Source organism: Egretta garzetta, unplaced genomic scaffold (assembly GCF_000687185.1).
Source record: "Egretta garzetta isolate BGI_Z169 unplaced genomic scaffold, ASM68718v1 scaffold402, whole genome shotgun sequence".
Classification (NCBI taxonomy): Eukaryota; Metazoa; Chordata; class Aves; order Pelecaniformes; family Ardeidae; genus Egretta; species Egretta garzetta.
This window is the reverse complement of record NW_009258823.1, coordinates 566,150-585,975: the sequence shown is the minus strand read 5'-3', so window position 1 is coordinate 585,975 and position 19,826 is coordinate 566,150. Positions and strand designations below refer to the sequence as shown.

At 46.4% G+C, this 19,826-nt stretch overlaps 2 protein-coding genes across 17 annotated transcripts in view; both read left to right on the top strand.

Moving 5' to 3' along the window:
• The first annotated feature begins 844 nt into the window (after positions 1-844).
• On the top strand, positions 845-17,102 carry RAB41 (RAB41, member RAS oncogene family). Of its 13 annotated transcripts, none has more exons than XM_035889409.1 (8): positions 850-1,116; positions 2,820-2,873; positions 5,019-5,124; positions 8,576-8,684; positions 8,947-9,058; positions 11,641-11,734; positions 14,133-14,199; positions 14,750-17,102. In XM_035889409.1, exons 1-8 carry the CDS (start codon positions 1,091-1,093, stop codon positions 14,812-14,814), a joined length of 633 nt encoding a protein of 210 aa, XP_035745302.1. In that variant the 5' UTR covers positions 850-1,090; the 3' UTR covers positions 14,815-17,102. The 13 variants fall into 13 exon arrangements, 10 of the variants coding, with proteins under 10 accessions (XP_035745305.1, XP_009647970.1, XP_035745302.1 ...); XM_035889408.1 differs by lacking the exon at positions 11,641-11,734 and adding an exon at positions 12,211-12,304 and having other exon boundaries at positions 955-1,116; XM_035889410.1 differs by lacking the exon at positions 11,641-11,734 and adding an exon at positions 12,211-12,304 and having other exon boundaries at positions 958-1,116; positions 8,579-8,684.
• The window catches only part of LOC104135986 (START domain-containing protein 10-like), a 6,187-nt gene continuing 1,259 nt past the window's right edge, over positions 14,899-19,826 (top strand). Inside the window, exons 1-5 of one of the 4 annotated variants that reach the window (XM_035889419.1) lie at positions 14,899-14,983; positions 15,476-15,592; positions 17,593-17,740; positions 18,044-18,147; positions 19,061-19,152. In XM_035889419.1, coding sequence (XP_035745312.1) covers positions 14,981-14,983; positions 15,476-15,592; positions 17,593-17,740; positions 18,044-18,147; positions 19,061-19,081 — 393 coding nt within the window. In that variant the 5' untranslated portion in view covers positions 14,899-14,980 and the 3' untranslated portion in view covers positions 19,082-19,152. Of the gene's footprint in view, positions 14,984-15,475; positions 15,593-17,592; positions 17,741-18,043; positions 18,148-18,238; positions 18,702-19,060; positions 19,153-19,826 lie in introns of those variants that run through there. The other 3 variants (XM_035889418.1, XM_035889420.1, XM_035889416.1) reach the window with 3 other exon arrangements.

Here is a 19,826-nt window from a genome sequence, read left to right as displayed (position 1 = left end):
TGTGTCTCCGGCCGTGTCCGCACCGAGCGTGTGGCAGGGACCGGAGAGGGGAAGAAAAAACGGCAAAGCAGCGCTGTTCGTACGGCGTGGCCGTTCCCTCCCTTACGCCTTCGTTTTTTTGTTTTACCTGGAGGTTGCCTCCCTTTCCTCATATGGGGATGACTTGTATCTTTTTCTTGAAACCGTGGTGTTCTTTGCTGTATTATTCTCTTTAGATCTCTTACTGCTTACCTCCTCCTTGGTCCCAGAACTGTAGGCCTTGGAGGAATTTCCAGAAGTTGCCTAATTCCCCTGCCTTACCAAGGCAGGGTCGACATTGCTGCTGACAGACATTTGTCTAGCCTGTTTTTAACCCTCCCCAGCGTTCACAATTTCACAGCCTTGCTCAGCAGTGTATTCCTTTTCTCTCTTCTCTTCCATCTATGTCCTTTCAATTTTTCTTGGCTTCCTCCAGCTTCCCAGGAGAGGATTGGAGATCTTGTCTTTTGTTCCCGTTTCTCATCAGTTCTTTGTTTCCTGATAATATTTGGAGACATAAATTTAAAGTTTCTCAGCAAGCCACCAAAGTTCACTCTGTATCTGAAATCTCATTATGAAGAAAGGACGTACCTCTTGAACGTTGCTTCTCTAACCCGCCAGAGGCAGCTAAATAGTGTCTTGTTTGGGTGTTTATGCCTGTAAGCCCTAGACTTGCTGATTACATAAGTAGCAAAATAGGAGCAGATATAAAGCAGATACAAGCAGAATATAAAGCAGATTTATTGCTCGCTTAAAGCAAATAATTCTTTGTCATGTGCAGCACAGCGTACCTAATTTGAGGACCGAGTTTTCATCGTGATTAATTTTTGACCTACTGAGATTGATTTGGCTTAACATACTGCTGTCATTTTGTGAATGAATTTCTTAGCTGGTTGTTTTGCAGGGGGGTGTAGCTGGGAAATGTCCTTAGGCTGGCAACTTCATTCTGATGATCAGTGCTACCAGCGTGTCACTCCCAAAGCAGTGGTTATTTTTTTTTCCACTGCTGCTTGAAAGTAATTTTTCTCATCTTTTGTAGTTGGGAAGACCTCTCTGATCACCAGGTTTATGTATGACAGTTTTGACAATACTTACCAGGTATGTGGTAGTCATCCTTCTTTTTTTTATATATATATGTGTGTGTGTGTGTGTATATATATATATATATATATATAGGTAAATCTCTTCCCCACTATGAAAATATATGCCTGTGAGACCTGTTAGCAGCAAGCACGTTTCTCCATGACATATCAATTCTTCATGACATATCAGTTCAATATCATATGTAAGGTTGCAGTGTGCCTCGAAATGGAGATGAGACTTCATGATTAAGCCCAAGCATCGAGTATGACATCAGGAAATACAGCATACAAAAAAGAAGCAAGGATTAGATCCTGTCTGGGTGTGTGAGAAGCCTTGAAGAAAATGGGGAGAAACGTTGGTTTATGGGGTTGGCTAACGGGGAAGATGATGGTCAGGATGCCTGATGATGGATATGGGAGTCTCAGGAAAGAGAAAGAAGAAAGGTAATGAACATGCCTATAATAGTTCTTGGTCTCTGGCATCAGAGTCCAGAGTATATGGATAGATCTGCAGAAGTCAATAGGGTATGTTCTGTTTTTTTCTTTTATTACTACTATTTTCTTTTTTTTTTTTAACCTAAAAGGCTATAGATAGAGAAAGAGGCTGCAGATGAAAAGCAGAAAATGTGTAAGAGGCCTGAAGATTTTGGGGAGAGTTAGTTGCATCAAAAGCAAGGGAATAACAAATATCTTTGAGGAGGATGAGGCTATGGTATTCTCCCTTAATTCAAGCCAGAAAGAGTTACTGGTTTAGACTGGAGTAATTTTAAGCTGGAAAAGGAAGAGAAGTTTGTTTTCTTGAGGACAAGTCATGCACTGGAACTGGATCCGCTTGTGCTTTCTGTGTTGCTTTTCCTGACCTTTGTGAGGTGCTCTCGTGGATTTATCTGCTTATTGTAGTTGTTATAAACTGTGTCCTGGCTGCAGAAAATAGGGCTCGCAGAAATAAGTACCACCTACAGAAATTGACTGTTGTGGTTTCCTCTAATATTAAATGGTTCACGTTCTGATGGAGGCCTTCCAGAACACATCAGGGGTTTGTTAAGACTGGCGATAACCTGTCTAAAATACTCAGATCTGTTACATCAGTAACTCTGTCTCCTGTTTCCCAGGTTATGATGGGCTAGGACATCAGCTTGATTTAAGTGCCTGGGAGCGCATCTAACTTAGTAAATTACTTTAAATGTCTTTGTACTGAAACTGCTGCACAGCAATGGAAATGTGAAAGGAAGGAGATGTACAGAAAGAACTGCCTGGGAATTGAAGCTTCTGAATGTCACTGGAAAGGAAGCACATTCTCAGTTGGAAAATCCTGAATAAATGTTGCTTTTTAGCCTTCAGCACAGTTGCCTACAATTTATATATGTAATTTGCTCTACCTTTTAGTTATTTCTAATAAGATAATTCTTACCGGCCTGAACTGCGGTAGCCCAGAAAGAGATGCCAGTTCAGATATGATCTGCGTTGAGATGCACGAATGTCTGGGGCTAAAATCTAGACTCGGAGGTTCTTGTGCAGTTGAGAAGCGTTGGAAGAATGGTGTGAAACGAAGGTGGTGCAGATATCCACATTGCTTTGTTTTTATCAATTGTATTGAAGGCACATGACTTGAAAGGCTTAATTGTAAGTTTGTGAACGTTTTTGAGAGTTTGTATAGAAAGATCTGATTTGCACATGCTGGAAGGCAAGTTGCAGTACTAATGCTTTTCTTCTTTTCAGGCAACCATTGGAATTGATTTCCTGTCAAAAACAATGTATCTTGAAGACCGCACGGTAAGTGAGGCATCTGTGTGATAGCATGGCAGCTGCAGTCATGGGAGCAGCAGTTGCTGTGCGCACTGTTTCGCCTGGCCGTTCCTTCAATGGCTGCTGAAATCCCACAGCAGCCTTCAGAAGAACAGCCTTTGTTGAGTCAAATCACGAACCCATTCTCCTGTTTCTGATACTTGTTAATATCTGATACCTCTAGAATGAAGTCAAAATCTTTCATGCAAAATTGGGGCAAGCTAATGTCCATATCCCGGGGAGCGGGCGCTCTGCTGTATGTACCTTAGGTGTAGTTTGCTCCCAGAATTTGCGGCTCTGCCCCTGGGATTGTCAGCGTAAGTGGGTCTGAGCAGACCCTGGGCAGTTCAAGTCTTGAAGTCATCCATGATTACCGGTGGTGGCATAGTTCCTCCTCGTAGACAAGTTCCTTTTGTAGCACAGTTCTGATGTACTGTTAATAAAGCAATTTTGGATTTAGCTTGCATGAGATTCCTTTTTGCATAAAGAGATCCTTCACATCCCTCTCCTGTCTTTCAGTATTTGTCTTTTCATTAGTTCATGTTTTGCTAGTGCTTGCCTTTCTGCTAGTTTTACTCCTGTCTGAGAAGTATGAAGCTGTTGTGGGGATGAAGGGGAGAGTGGTGCAATGGAAGTCCTTTGTGTGGCTTTGGGTCTGGTGCTTCTGAAGAAGTCTCAGCCCAGTGTGTGTGGTGAGTTTCCTGAGTGCTTCTCTGCCATCTCACTAGTGATTCAGTATTAGAAAAGACCTTGCTTAATTTTTGTTTGGGAGAAATTACTTGGATAACTTTCTTCAATGGTACTGGCAGTGGCAGAAGAAGAAAAAGATCTTGGGATTTCTGCTTGACACCTGTGCAGGCAAGTTGGAACGCCTGCGTGCCGTTTTCAGCAGTGTCGTCTTGCTTTCTTTTGGTTGTGTAGGTCAGGATGTCATTCCACCCGCTGGCCTGCTATCCAGAAAATACCATTTTCTTTCCAATGTTGGATATGCTGTTAGCTTTCCTGATTATGTAAGTGGTCCACAGAGCCCATAAAGCCTGTTTAAATAACAGAGAGGTGTTGAACGTAGATAAGAGGAGGGAGAAATACAAGCACACAAGCTAGGAAAATTCAGACATTGAAATACTTCCTCAGATACGGCTAATGCTGTATTTTGCAATAGGCTTTGACTGCTGTGCTTGAAATGAAGAATGCTAAGCCTCTAACTGTGGTGTATGCTTTGGCATATTTGATATGTCCTTACACCAAATAATAGATCCTGAAATTATACCTGTGCCAGATCACTCAGCTCTAAATATGGCCTGGGTAGCACGTACTGGCCAGCAGAAGGGACAAGTATATGTGGGGTTGGGTTCTTCAAAGCCATCTCCTTTAGCCTCCCACAGGGGGCCGTTTCCAACATGTTGCCAGTGCACTGGGAGCCGTGGCACTGGGGCCACGAGAAGCCCCATCCTCAGTCCTGACTGTCAGGCTGACAGTTCCATGTTACAGCTACAACCTTGTTCTTGAAAGACCAAGTAGTATTTCCTTTACTGTGTCTCGATACCTTCCCAGACATGTTGGATTTAAGCCCAAGATAAGCCAGTCTAGAGGGTGTTTGCTATCCTGGCTTGTACCCCACTACGATGTTTCAGTACTTGACACCAGGCTTCCTGGTGAAGTTGTCAGTAGCGGGGTGAGGATGTCCTTGCGGTTAGGAGCGACCGCATCTAGCTAGCTGTAGGCTGCAGTCTGCTTGTGTGGCCATTATAGCCAGAGTCCTGATGTGGCAGGATGCGCTGAGGTATGTATGCTTATTTCCCTCATTGGCAGATGGTGTGAGAAGGTATTTGAGGGATATCTTGGTTTTAGGATGAAATGGAAGAACATGTTCATGTGTGTGAGTTACTGATGGGTCTGTGGAGGGAGGGAGGTTTCTCAGGACGGGCTAGGCTGAGGTTTCCGTGAGAACGTGCTTAGAAGTATTGTTGGCTCTTTTCACATTTCTGTTCCATTTTAACTTTCCTTTCGTTGCATTATTTTTGCCTTGCAGTTTTTTTCTTTTTATTTTTATTTCACTTGAGTTTTTTGGTTTTGTTTTCCGTTTTCCCCCTCTTCCCCTTCCCTCTTCCCCTACACTTTTCCATTTCCCAGATCAGGCTGCAGCTGTGGGATACAGCCGGCCAGGAGAGGTTCCGCAGCCTCATTCCCAGCTACATCCGTGACTCTGCTGTGGCTGTCGTTGTCTTTGACGTTACAAGTAGGTATTGAGACGGAGTGTCTGCAGGGACCTCGCTTTTAACATGTACCCTTTATCCATTGGAAGTGGTGGTGTTGCCTGAAAGGAGCTAAGATAGGCCGACAGCCCTGGGGCTGTAGGTGTTCCATGAGCTGAGGGGAAGTAGCAGAGCACCTTCCCCCACAGCCAACAGTAACTCCGTCCCATAATGCAGAAACTGGGGAATGGGAGCACTCTGGTCTGCTCATAGCTCAAACTATGGAAGTGATACACGGAAGATTGGCAGGTAGGTGAGTAGGGATTGAGATTTCTCGTGTGTTTGTCCTGATTGGACAAAGCCTTTGGAAAGCTTTTTACTCCTGGTTTTTTGGGGGTTTTTTAAACCTCAGAATGATTCACACACATCCTCCTTCTGGATAACTAGAGAGGTAATACAAGTAGCGACTTCAGATGCCAAGGCAAAGGAATGCTGTCAGAGTAGGTAAAATAGTACAGCACTCATTTAATTAAAAGCTATGTAGCGACTTACGAGGATTCAAGACACCCATTTCATTGAGGAAGAGAGCTGGTGATTCATATGAGTAACCAGAGAGCTTTTGAAAGAGAAAAGCTGTAAGTACCGTAATTTCTAATGAATAAACAAGCTTAGAGGGAAATTCTCTGTAACTCTTGGCATGAATGTTTTAGTATAAGATATGAAGATATGAATACAATTATCTCATTATAACTCCTTGTTATTGATTCCACTTGATCCAGCTTTTTCGGTTAAGCTATGGTATCAGCATAAATATCTGGACAGGATATATACCAGTGAGCCAACACCATGTGAACAAAGTCAAAGAATGTAGTGCAGATGAAAAACTGCTGGCCCAGCTTTATTCTGTCACAAACTCGAGATTATAGTGAGGCTTCACAGACCAGGGGTTTGTTTTGATTCAGTTAACAGAAGTGCTTCACAAATAGTAAACTTCCGTTACAATTTATCTTACCTGTTGAGGGCAAATAATTACCTGGTCTTTCTCCTGGTTCTGTAGCTTAAGTAGTTGACTCTGGGAGGATTTCTGGGTTGGTGCAAACTACTGTAAAACTGAAGTGATCTGTTTGGGGTTTGTGAAGTGCTGAGATGTGCCCGTGATGACTCTGTGCTGGGAACACACCTAGCTGAGGCAGCGTGGCAGGCTGCATAAGTTGGTATCTTTTCTCCCCACTGTTGTGACAGGTACAGGATGCTGTTCGTACAAGCAGGTGGAAAAATCTTACCACAGCCTAGGCTGTTCTTAACAGCTTCCAGACATGTCAAAAATAATTAAGTGATAGCTGATCTCATCATGCCTTGGTAATGGGCTGATCTTTTCAGATGTCATTTTTTCTTGTTACTGCTCTTTGCTCTGTTCTTAGTGACTGAGAAGCTTTTAGTTTTCTTGCGTTATTGAAGGAACATCTGCTTCTGAGGGCATGATGATGGTGAGCAGTAGTGGGATTAGGAAAACACGGTTTCCTTTACCACTCTCAAGTGCTGTATGTTTGCATTGTCGTTAGTGGTAACTGTGTTTGGGAACCTCAGATAGTCTCCTGTGACTTAATGCTGGTCGTGGTAGTGTAAAATAGGGACAGTCGCATATGACATGCTGAAGTGCCAGCCAAGATACTCTTAACTAGTAGAGAGAAGCTGTTAGCTAGCGTGTGGTGAGCTGAGAAGAAAAAGAGAAACTGCTTAGTTATTGTTAATCTACAGAGCATCTTGAAATGGAGAGATCCATGCTGAAAAGTCCAGACTGCAACTTGGGCCCCTTTCTGAGCAAGTTACCTTGTTTCTAAGAAAGGCTGGGTTAATTCTTGGTTGACGACCTTTCATCTGTCCAGACCCGTAGGGTTGAAGGCACAGAAACAACTGTGGCTACCTTTCTCAGAGGTCACTTCAGGGGTGCCTGCACGCTGCCTGCATACTAGCTGAAGGCCTTCACTCAAATAACGTTACCTTTCACTACAACAACATTACCAGGGCCAGTTCTTCTGGGGGAATAGTCTGGTGTAGCAGCAGTGTCGTGGGGAAGCTCATTGGGAAGTCTAGAAGCAAGAGCCAGAAGCTGCCGTTAATCAGTCTGATCATCCAGCACTGGTGTGATATTGTCCAAGTGCTTGGACTTTGTCACCCTGAGGTTCCTGGGGTAGCGAAGAGACCTGACTTTTGCTGCTGTAATTAAGGCTGCCTTCAAAATGAAGCATGAGCTAATTGCTTTAACTATAAGCCCTAATCTTCCTTAAGCACCAGGGCATCAGATCTACATACCCTGATGTAGATACGATGTTGTTTTGAATCTAGCAAGACACTTTGCGGACGTGTGCTCTGTCCAGCTTCTGTTTCTGTGCTAAACAAGGCAATTCTTGGTCCTTCTGAAGCTGCTTTCTCCCTCGCAGCCAGTCTCCTGCAAGCTGCCTTGTTAACCGCTGTTCTGTGCACAAACAGCTGCTCTCCCTCGCTGCTGAACAAGTGGCTTTGTGAGCACATCTAACCAATTCCTGTAATTAAGCTGGGAACCAGTATCTGCCCTCCTGTGAAACTCGTGCCTGTTGAGAATGCCAATAGCGATCTTGTTTTCTGGCAGCGTAGTGCTATTTGTACAGCTAGCTGTGCGGGGTAATGACTTGGAAGGAAATGGTATCACTCCCAGTTGTGAAAAGCTTTTGTTTAGTGTTCACTGTGGTAGCTGGGCATGTTTTGACCATTGCTGTTCCAAGTAGGCAGGTCCCAGACCTTAGAGCTATCGTATATAATAGGTCAATTTGTGTTTGGGCATAGTTCTGCAGGTTGAACTGTACCTCTCATAGCATTTGTGCTTGTTTCTGACTCTTGTGCTTGTCTGAAAGGGGGAACCCAATGCCCTTTGTGTCACATGAAGCTTTTGTTTCTGCTAGAACTTAAGTTATTGACTGCCTTAATCTTGCATGAAAATCCCCGTTGACACCTTCTGGATGCTTGATGCTGGGGAATGGATGCTGGTTTACTATGTGGAGTCTGGGCTGAGGGAATTGCATGTCTGTCATGTGGGAATTGCCCTAAAAAAGCTTGGATCTGAGATGATATAGGCTAGGAGTCCTGTGAAGACCCCCCATGTAATCTGGGGTAGACCAGGAAGACCAGCTCTGTGTTACTTGTTAGCTACTGCAATGACTGGAGGTAGCAGCCGTGACCTAGAGCTCTTTGGGATGTGGTGACTGGGGAAATAGCAGGATGTCTAGGTGAGCAAAGGAGGTAATTAAAGCACATTATGTATGAACAGAGTCAGAAAAGCCAACTTCTGTGGTGTTTGCATGTTTGGGGCAAGATCACAAGGTCAACCTCAGCTTCTCAGACTGGGCTGCATACAGTTAATTCTAGAAATGGCCTTTTCTCTAAAGGACAGTTTCCTCCTTTCTTTTCTCTCTTGCTCTCTCTCTCTCTGTCTCTCTGCTCTCCCTGGCCTGGTACCAGCAGGTTCGGCTGCAGCTTTGGGACACAGCAGGCCAGGAGCGGTTCCGCAGTCTCATTCCCAGCTACATCCGCGATTCCACTATTGCCGTGGTAGTCTATGACATTACAAGTGAGTGATGCTTTGGTGTCTCATTATTTGAATACATGTAAGCAGAGCTAATATGTTACGACCAGAAGTTCTGCAAAAAGATGACTAACATTAGAAACACCTTTTTCCCTGCCCTGTTTTTCTGTCTGGGCGGAAAACGGTTTATGGGTCCTTTATATGTGGTGTGGGGAGATTTGGAGAAGCACCTGAGTATAAGCATAACATTCTTCCTCTCTGAAAAGAAGTTTTATCCTCAGCACTCCCATTTGATTCTTCCCTACAGACTTGAATTCTTTCCAGCAAACCTCCAAGTGGATTGATGACGTTCGAACAGAGAGAGGAAGCGATGTCATCATCATGTTGGTGGGGAACAAAACTGACCTGGCAGACAAAAGGTAATGGAGGGGAGCTGGTGGCCTTGCTGCCCTGACCAGTGAAAGCAAGGAACTGGCCAACCTGTCTGTCTTCAAAACAGCCATTGATTTTAAGCGAAGGATAAATAGCTTGTCATGAAATTCAGGTTTCTGCTTTCAGAATATGGAAAGTTACAGCATTTTGCTATTTTATGAATAGTTTTGGTTAAAACAAACCCACCTAAAAAAAAAAAAAAATCATTTTACTTAACTTAAGCATCTCTAGACCATGTTTCTCAATAGTGTATTTTGTCCAGTTTTACTTTTCAAGCCTGAGATAAAGCCAAAAAGATGTCTTGCAAAGGCAAGGAAATCTGCCTTTTTTCAATAATCCTATTTCCGTGACTTTCTGCATGTGCAACTGTAAGTTTGTAGTAAAGTTTCTTCTTGTTACAAGAGGCAGCATGAGATTTTACAGTATAAATCCAAAAGGTTTCCCTCTGAGCATAAATTTCATGTCCTACATAACACAAACTGTGGTGTTGTGGATGTGTGAGAGGAAACTAGATTAGCAAAAGCAGGGCTTCCCCAAGAGACATAAAAAGTTAATTAGACTCTTAAAATCATGCGGCCTTAATGTTTTGGGTCATGTCATAAAGCATTTTGCTTTTAAAACTTTTAATCTTACAATGCCACTTCAACCAACATAACCAATGTAATAGTGTCATAGAAGACCGCAGGCTTGCGCTTTTGCATTTCTATTTAAAATTCTTCTCTTGATTGTTGATTTAGCAAAAATTGTGTTTAATGTTTTCAGAGGCTTTCATTCTTTGTGAAGACATCAGAAACAGTGTAGCTAAGGAAAGATTTTTATTTTAATGGTTAGTGTCAGTAGTAGTTGGCAAAGGGAAGATGGAGTAAGCCATGCAGTTCCTACAGTCCCAATACTTTAAACTATACCATCTTCACATACACCAGGTACTCTAAAATGTGTGCTTCGTATCTCATAGGACATACGAAGCATTGAAGTCACGGGGAATTTTTATCTGATGCAAAAGAAAGCATCTCAAAAAAGCAGAACTGGGAGACACCTGGATCTCACGACAAAATGGGGTCTTAAGAAATCAAAACCTCATCCTTTGGCTGTTCATGAGACGCTTCTGATCAGAAGATAACAGCTTGAAAAGCCTTACAGGTGGAACATAAATGTTTTCTTAGAAAAATCTCGCACCAATACCTTTGTTTACTCTCTTTCTTGGGATGACGGGCTTGACAGGGATCTGACTGTTTCATTGTTGAATGCTATCACATTTTCAATTCTAAACCTTGCTTTGCTCACTCCTGCAGTTTTGTGATGTGTTTTTTCCCCTTTGTGGTCTTGGTGTTGTCCAAATGCTCATATGAGACAATAGGCAGCATCCCTGGCTGCGCAGTGTGGCGTCAGGAGATGCTTTTTGCCCTTTTTCCCTGTACAAGTCCTGCTGTTAGTTTTTTGTTTGCCGTGTCTAGCAGGAAAAGCATAGACAGTTCTAATACTGGGAAGTGGTTTGAGTCAGTGGGGAAAAGGATAAAGTTAGGTTCCAACTGGGCGCTGCGTGGGCTTTGTACTGATGGTTCTTACAGAAATGTGTTCTGTGTCCACCATGCCGACCACCTTAGTCTTGACAACTATTTGGCTATTCCCGCTTCCAGTGGGGAGGTGTCCTGTGCCTTGCACTTTGGAAATATTCATCAAACTTGGTGCTCAGAGCTTCAGAAATATGATAAAAATGTGTATAGCTGATTTGGATTAAGAATTCCAGGTGGCAAGACCTCTGCTCAGTCTGGTCTTTGAAATCAGCTTACAAAAGCAACCGAGCAAAATCCAAGACGTTCTAACTGAGCCAGCTCTGGATGTTGACCACTTAGTACCTCTTATGCCCTCCTGGGAGCTAGAAATAACCGCAGCTCCCGAACTGAATAATCTGGCATTTAGATTTGAGGCTTTCAAATTCCTATCAAAATCTAATTTCATGTGGAACTGGGGGATAATTTCTGCCTTAGATTATTTCCTGATAGTATGTAAGCGAAGCAGAGTGTGTGTGCAGGACAGCTGGCCCAGCACTGCCATAAGAATTAAAAATACCAGAGAGTTGTTTGAGACATAGCTACAGTTGAAAATCACATAGCACTAGAAATTCTTATTTAGAAGTTTAATGTAAGTGACAGTAGTCCTGGTCTAGGCTAGAATTTGGAATCCAGGTGTCAGTAAAAGAAGCTGCCTTGCCTTTCTTTTAAAAGGAAGTTAGATTTGTGTTAGGCTGAAATACTGGGCCTTTAAAGGCTGGACAAAGCCACAGTATCAGTCTGAGCTTGGTCACATTTTTCAAAATAGAATACAGCATATTGGAAGCCATTCATCCCATGGTAAAAACCAAGCGATGATGCAAGTTAAGTTCTGAGGCCAAAAAGCTGAACTAAAAATAGCACTGTTCTTATTTGGTGCAGGCTGTGAAGTTTTTCTTTCCTGTTAACGTTGCTTCAGTTGGTGGCTGTCTTTTTCCTGCAGTTTTCTTTTTATCATTTTTGGACTACTTTTCTTTGTTTTGGTTTTTCTTTTCTGTGATTTGTTCTCATTGCTGTAGACAGGTTTCTATAGAGGAGGGTGAGAGAAAAGCCCAAGAACTGAATGTGATGTATATTGAAACCAGTGCTAAAGCAGGATATAATGTGACACAGGTATGTACAGGGTATTGATCAGAGATGCATTTGGAGGTGCTTGCTCGCACGCAGCCATCTAGCACTTGCTGTTGCACTGTACTTGCTGCTGGAGCCTTTCTGACATCTTTCTGTAACCTCACAGTTCCCTGCTGTTGACTTTTGGGAAACCGCTTTTTTTCTCAGGTGCAGCATATGGGGATTCTTCCTTCCCGTGAGGATGCTGTGAATGAGGTTCAAATGTACTGCACAAACTTCATCCTCTGCTGATCATCCGTTACTCATAGTCCTAAGTCCAGGTTGTTTCATTCTTAGCTGGAGGACCTGGGGGTCTTAAAGGCTGAGAGGTCCTGAGGTCTCCGTTGGTGGACTGCACGCTCTTGTCAGGGGTGCTGAAGCGGCCCTCCGTTGACGAGCGTCTTGGTCATGGCCATCTCTAACTCTTCCTGTCTGTTCTTCCTTTCTGTCTTTCTGCTTCTGTTTGCGTCTTTGTCCAGGCAAATCACTACAGAAGAAGGTGAACAGAGAGCCAAAGAGCTGAATGTGATGTTTATTGAGACCAGTGCAAAGACTGGATACAATGTGAAACAGGTAGATCGATGCTCTGTTCTAAAGACAGGAAATTTGTGCTTTACTGCTCTGTATGTGGGAGGATTAAGCTTCTCCTTAGGGTTCATTTTCCATCAGATATTTGCTTGTACTGTTTGCTGTCAACCACTGAAATGCTTCTTGCCCAGTGGTCGCTGCTGCTTTATCTAGTGGAAGCTCCTTTCTTGTCAAGTCAATGATTCCCTGTTAAAGCTAAGCAAACTTACCTGGAAAGGAAGGAGAGTCTAAACCCAGAATGCGCTGAGGGCTAGGAACGCCGCTATTTTGTGCGGCCAGTCAAACATAATTTTGTACGTTCCCTTTGCTTTTGTTAACAGTTAATGCACTGTTTTCTAAATTCAGTGTTGACATCAGTCAGGTTAATTGCATATGCTGATGCACTAGAGTAGAAGTTCCTGCTTCTGTTTGCAAGCTGCAGGGGAAAAATCTTAGAATAGTTGAGGTTGGAAGGGATCTCTGGAGATCATCTAGTCCGACCAACACTCATGCTTGGAGCAGGCTGCCCAGAACTGACTCCAGTTGGGTTTTTACTATCTCAAAGGATAGAGACTCCATCTCTCCAGGCAACCTGTCACAGTGTTTGACTATCCATATAGCAAAAAAAATCTTTAAACTTTTTTCTTAAGTTTAAACAGAATTTCTTGTATTTCAGTTTTTCCCCTTCGCTATAGGCTTGTGATCCCATTCTCCACTAGTTCGAGAATCGTTCTGAAGCATGACAGAACTTGGGGAGTAAGGCAGTCGCAAGGCCCAGTAATTGTGTTACTTGGAAAATCGAGGCACTGAGGTACCAGCAAGGTGCTGCAGTTCGTGTCCTAGTCACAGAAGTTCTCACTGCAAACACCCACCAGGCAAATAAAGTAACAGTAAGTTAGAACCAAATATTAAAGTGGATTTAATCCAGAATAGCCAAAATAAAAACCAACCCAATGTCTCTGAATCCCATTGTGATGTTCTTCTAACCAGCTGGTGTGCAGCAAACCAGTAAGTACGTTTCCCAGCTGACACCAGTAGTAGTTGATTTTCCAAGTAACACAATTTGGAAGGGTGGGTGAGAAGCCCCTGCTGAGCTACTGTGGCAAAAATCATCATGAGCTGGTGATTCCTCTAGTTCTTTATGCAGCACTTCTCACCAGACTGCCTAGCGGTGTCTGTATTGTGTTAGCTGCTGCATTAATGTCAGCAGGAGGAGCTCTAAGTATTGACTTGAAAAATTATGCAAAACCATTGTCTGGTTTTTATGGGGATATGAGAGTCCTTCCCAGCTCTAGCACATCCTTAGTAGCTTAAATGCAGCTCACTTGAGCCAGCTGTTCTGCTCACAAATGGCTCTTTTGCAGCAGGACTGAACTGAAAGGATGGGCTGTAAACACTGTTATTCCATAAACTTCTTAAACCTTTGGTCTCTTGTGAGGTTGCTTATCAGAAATCCTGAATTGTGCACTGTAACATTGCTGTGTGCAAAAGCAGTTGAGGCTGGAAACGGCAGATGACCTGCTTAATGAGTGCAGGAGGGAATCGGCCTGTGCCTCCCTAGGAGGACTGTTAGGAAGGAATTCTATGTTGTGTTCAAGCAGAAACAGGTAAAATAAAACTGGCTGGTTTGTAGGCATTGAATAACTTCTTTAATAAAACCCGTTAAATTTCTTAGGTAAAATTCTTGTGGCATTTTTGATCATCGCTTTGCTTGCTAAAGCTCCCACGTAACAAATTTGTTCAATTCGGACTCTAAGAGCTGCTGTAAAGCAATGGTTTTTAACATGCATTTTTTCCTGACCAACCTTCAGCTTTACCTATTGCTCCTTTTCAGCTTTTCCGTCGTGTGGCTGCTGCCTTACCTGGGATGGACAGCACACCAGAGAAGAGCAAAGAAGACAGTATCCTTGCTTTTCTTATCAGTAACTTTCCTGTTCTCGCAGAATTTGGCAGTTCTCTTTTGTTAGGTTGGGCTTACTGACTTTTTTGGCACATTGTGGGGATGGGCCTTACTGGGGTTTTGCAGAGCCATGGCTGAAACAGCCAGTAGAGTCTGGTGCTTATCTATGGGCATGAATTGAGGACCCTGCTTGCGGTTGATATATAGATGTACCCAGCTACTTAGAACGGCAAGCACAAGTTTTGCTTTCTCTGCTTAAGCTTAGGATACAATCTGCATAGTTTTAAAATGCCGTAGTATTTTCCTCTTTTTGCACAGAGCTGTCTCGTGTGCAGACCTGTCCAATTGGGCTCTATCCTCTAAGCGGCTTTGACATACCCAGTCCGCTGGTTTTGCAGTTAATCCTGTTCAGGCAAGATGTGCTCAGCTGAAACACCTGCCCCTATCAAGAAGGGACAGCTAACAACCTTTTCAGGTCCTGATCCCTTTCTCTGCTCTCTCCTCCTTGTCTTCTCTTGAGATGGGTGATTTCCTTAACTTGTCTCCTGCAGTGATTGACATCAAACTAGAGAAACCTCCTGAGCAGCCAGTAACGGAGAGCGGGTGCTCCTGCTAACAGGCCCGTTCTGTAGCAGCACATTCCCCAACCGGCCAGTCTCACTGAAGAACATCACCGCTCATTGGCTAGGCAACCCTACTTTGTGGGCTGAAAAACCAATCTACTAAGCGAGCGAACTCCCTGTTCACTGGTGGGGAGCAGCCCCGGCCGCCCCTCTTACTGCATGGTATGAGCCCTGAGTGCAGAATGAGTGTCCTGTCTTTTATTTTATTTTTTTATGTTGTTGCACTTTGGCACTGTGGTGCCCTTTACATTCTCTCTCTTCCTCTCCTTCTCCCCCTCTTCCCCACCTTGAGCCTGTCTGCTCAGATGTATCTTGTGAATGCAATGGAAAAGCCACCAAGTTAGGGAAGACAAAAATAAAGCTTGGGGGTGGGCTTTCCACCTTCCTTACTGCCTTGCATCTTAACTAGTTCCCTGTCCACTCCAGCCCCATCTTCGTCCTGCATCCCCACTTCCCCTGTTGAAAGGCTGCTCCTTTTAAACCAGTCAGTTTGACTTGGCCTTGCCTTTTTGGACAATACAGGTTATCTGTTTCTAGGCTTTTGCTTCCTGCAGGGCACACACAACATTAGCTCCTCGGTTTCTCCTTTCTGTGGATGATCTTGGCTAACTCTTGCTCACGACTTCTGAGTTTTGCCCCTCGTGTTACACGCAGCACTGGAAACCCCCAAACTCTGATAGCTTTGGCCTTGTTGCTCCCGTTTCTGTAGCAGAGACACAGACTGCTCTCCTCAGTTGGAATATCTTCCCATCCAGAGGACGTTGGTGCTCGGTGAGTGTTGGCTGTCAGATGTGGGGAAGGAAGAGGGTACAGAGGCTTTGCAGTGTGAGGCTGGGTGGGGAGAGATCCTCAGGGTGCTTTGTTGAGACCCAGATCCTGTCTGTCAACAGGTAAAAGCAAACAGTTACCCGAAATCCATCACTCCGGGGGCAATACCAGCCCCTGGGAGTCATGGATGCTCTTCAGGCTCCTTTCTTAGTCTCTGTTCTCCCGCTCATCGTCACGTAGAGTGGGAGCATCGTCACGTAGAGTGGGAGCTTCTTCACGTGGAGCGGGAGAGCTACAGCGTGTGGAAGGCCAGCGATAGCTCTTCTACTCTCATACCTAGGTTGCTGCTTGGTGAAATCGTACGTAGCTGCTTCTGTCTTTGTAGTAGACTTCTGGGGAATGGGGCTAGTAGCCATTTCACTTTTGGAATAGTGTTAAGCTGTAACACTGCCAAAGCTGAGATGAGCAGTGGCAGGGATTTATTGTCAGGTCTGGGTAGAGGGATGGAGGAATGTATGCTGCTGAAGTGAATTTTGGTGTCGCTTCTCGACCTGGGAGGTTGGGAAATGCCTCCTCTTCCCCCTGCCCCTGGTTTCTAATTATGTTAACAGAGCTTTTCAGAGACTTTCACTGGGGGTTTTGCATCCATCTGTCCTAACCAGAAGTCTGTAGGTTTGTCGACAGCGAGGAGAATAAAACAGTCCAGTGGCTCTAAGCCATTCACTGTTCTTTTCATCACCCGGCCTATGTCATGCTGACGGCGGGATGCTAGTGGGCAGGAGAGCGACTGACCGTGGTGTGACGGGTGGGGACAACAGCGTTTGGTGGTTAGTGACTCTCCCCTAGCAGGTTGCCTGTCGGTCACTGACACGGCGTGCGCACTCTGAAGCCCGTGGCCCGTCCAGGGAGGGGAAGGGGCAGCCTCGGACCAGGAGCTGGCAGTCCCTGCCTGGGCTTACTGGTGGCAAGTCACCTCGCTGCTGGTGACTGACTGTTTTGTTCCCCGGAGCCCTGTCCCTTCCCCTCCGGGTGAGCTGGCCTGCAGGAGGAGGCTGGGATGTCGTTTCCCATTTCACTCTGGAGTGTCCCCCCCCTTACCCCCAGTCCCAGCTGACGTAGCCAGGTCCCAGTGCCGGTGGGAAGCTCAGCCCCCTCCTCTGTACATACCCCTGTTGTGTGGGAATTGCTGATGTTTGTCGGTGTGTCCGTGTCTGCCGTAGCACAGGTTTTGCTGTCCCCTTCTCACAGGCGGGTGTGTGCTGCTCTGCTGTCGTGTTGTTCTGAGTCACGGACCTGGGGGGAGGGAGGGGGGAGACCCTAAGTACTGGGGGGGTAACTAGTGAAATAAAATAGTTCACTTCCCGCTGTCTTCTCTATGGATATGTATAATATTGAGTGTGTGTCTGGCCCTGCTGTCTCCTAGCTGTTAGCCGAGTAAGTGTGACTATTAATATGAGTATGGACTGTCTGACCACAGCCGTGTATCACACTAAATAAAGTTATTTCACCAACACCTTTGCTGTCCTGCTGCCGGAGAGGGGCCTTCTGCTGCCCCTGCTTATTTTACTTGTAGGTTTAACAAGTCTGTCCCAGTAGGGTATGGTGGAAGAAGGGCAAGCTTACCGGGTGGAAGCGTGGCTATGGGAGCAGAACGAGAAGAGAAGGGCTTTAAACCGGCCTGGCCCTTGGGTGTGGGGTCTGCCCCAGGAGGGCCCTGGGGGTGGTGGTGGGCTGGCTGGACTGCGCCGTCTCCCCTCAGCGTCTGCCTTCCTCAGCTGCCTCGTCCCCCTCCTGCCAGGCCAAGGCGGGTGTCACCCACCAGGGGGCTCAGCTTCTCTCTCTCGAGGGGGTGATGGGATCCCCCGTCCTGCCCTTGAGGGGGCGCAGGGCGTTTGGGGAACCCAAAGGCAGTGCTCAGCCTTGCTGGCCACAGGGGACCCTCGCTCCCACAGGCACCTGGCCAGTGGGGAGAGCCTGTCCTGAGCCATCGGCGCTCCCCCCAGTGCCGCATCGACATCCTGGACGTGCCATCGAAGATGGTGTATGATGTGCTGCACGACATCAAGTGTCGCCAGGAGTGGGACACCGACGTCATCGACACGCATGACATCATCCAGCTGGCTGCTAGTGCTGATGTGGGCTACTATGCTTGTGAGTGGGGGCTGGAGGCCCAAGGGGAACCAAGGATGAGTTTTGGGTTGTGTTAAAGAGGGGGCCACAGGCTGGGAAGGTATGTTTGAGGCACAGGACACTGCTTGGGACCTCTGCTACACGAGGTGGCACCAACTGGGCTGCTGAGGGGTAGGGTGGGTGCTGCGCGGAGGAGACCGTGAGATCACCAAATGAACTAGAGGACGGTCGGGCCAGGCAGAAACCCCTGGAGTGGCTGCATGTCCCTGCGGACCCCACGTGCCGGTCAGGCAGGTGACACAACTTTCTTTCCTCCTTGTGTAGGGTGGTGCCTGAAGCCCTGGAAGCGCAGAGATTTGGTGACATTGCGCTCCGGGCAGGTTGAGGATGGGTATCGTGCTGTGATCAACTTCTCCATCAAACAGCCGGTGAGTGAAGAGCGGGCTGGGCTAGAGGGCTCTCCCGTTACTGTGATCCTGTAAACTGGAGGCTCCTGCTAAGGGCAAAACGCTGTCCTAGGGTTGGTCGCCAGCTGTAGGAGTCCAGGATGGTCTCTTGAGCAGGATACGGCGCTGGGTCCCTTAGAGCTGATCTATAGCCAGTCGTTGCCAGCCTCGCAGGAGCACAGCAGTCTATAGGCAACACGATCCTGCCTGTGCCTGGGACAGCTGGGACCCCGGAGCTGTGTAATTCCTTTACAAGTTCCTCAGCTTGAGGCAGCTCCGCTGTGCCGCTAGCCTAGTCTTTGCCCTTTTCAATACCAGACCTGAGAAAGGGAGAGGGCAGGGAAGATGGAAGACAGCGCCTGATTGTCTGATGTGTCTGCATGGAAATAACCCTCCAGGCAAGGATCTGCTAAGGGCGGTCTCTGTCTTGGTGGGATACCCGGTGCATTCAACTGGGCCCAACAGCTGCAGCCTGACCTACCTGGCTCAGGGGGATCCAGAAGGGAACCTGCTTCTGCGGGGCTCGGGATGTGGTGATGGGGTGATGCAGTCAGCAGAAATTCTGTTCATAATCCAGAGTGCAACAACTCTTTGGATTCATTTCCAAAGCCGGGGGGGATATGAATAACACGACAACTCTGGTCTCTGCTTGGGCAGTAACCTGCCTGACACCCCTGTCTGAAGAGGCTCTTGAAGCTCAGGAGCTTTTGGAGATCCTGAGCTGAGTGGTAGAGCAGTGCCAGGGGGTTCTCTGCTGCCAGAGCAGGAGAGGGACAAAGGATTTCCCTCCAGGAGGTTCAGTTTCATTCTCCTAAAGCAGCTGGCGTCGTCAGGGATCCGGGCAAGCAGAAGATGATCCCAAGGAGTTAAATCAGCCTTCTGCCTTTCTCTGTAGTGGGCCCTGAGCCCCTCCTAAGCAGCCAGAGAAGAAACGGAGTAGGTCAACACCTAGAAGAATGTTGGATGAGACATGTGCCAAGACCTTTCCTAAGCTTCCATGGTTGGTTCCCTCTGTGCTTCCCTGCCCCTGGTCAGGTGGTAAAGAATCTGCACAAGGCCTGTGTGAAATACCCTGCCTGGAAGCAGCAGCATGATGCAAATGTGAAACCCAGGCCTTGCCCCGAGCAGAACACGCTTTGCCTCCTGGTGCTGCCAGAGCTGGCGCTGCAGCGTGCCGCCTTGCTGGAGAATGTCGATGAGAGCAGCCCGTCCGAAATGAAGGATGAGAAGGGTGAGCACAGCGGTTCGGGGAAGTGGTTTACAGTAAGGAGCGGAGGGAGCTTTTATAAAAAATCTCTGGGTTTGTGGCCTTTTCTGTCATGAAGTGACCGTGTGGATCCAAGCGCGCCGGTCCCGCTCAGCGCCGAGACCCAGCGGGGCCAGGAGCACGCGGGGGCCACCTGTACCAGCCTGGCAGAATTGTGCAGTACGTTTCTCAGGTGTAACCTGCCGTGCCTTAACACAGCACAGCTTGTTCTGGGGCTCTTCACTGTTGCTCCAAAAGTTCAAGTTACCTGCAGTACCTCTGCCAGCCTGCTTCCCTGGCCAGGGAGTTACTCATTGACAAACTAAAGCTGCTCCAATGCTCATGACTCTTGGCCTCTATTTTGCAAGTCGCTAAAAAAACTCCAGTCTTGCTGGACCTGTTGTTTTCCCAGCAG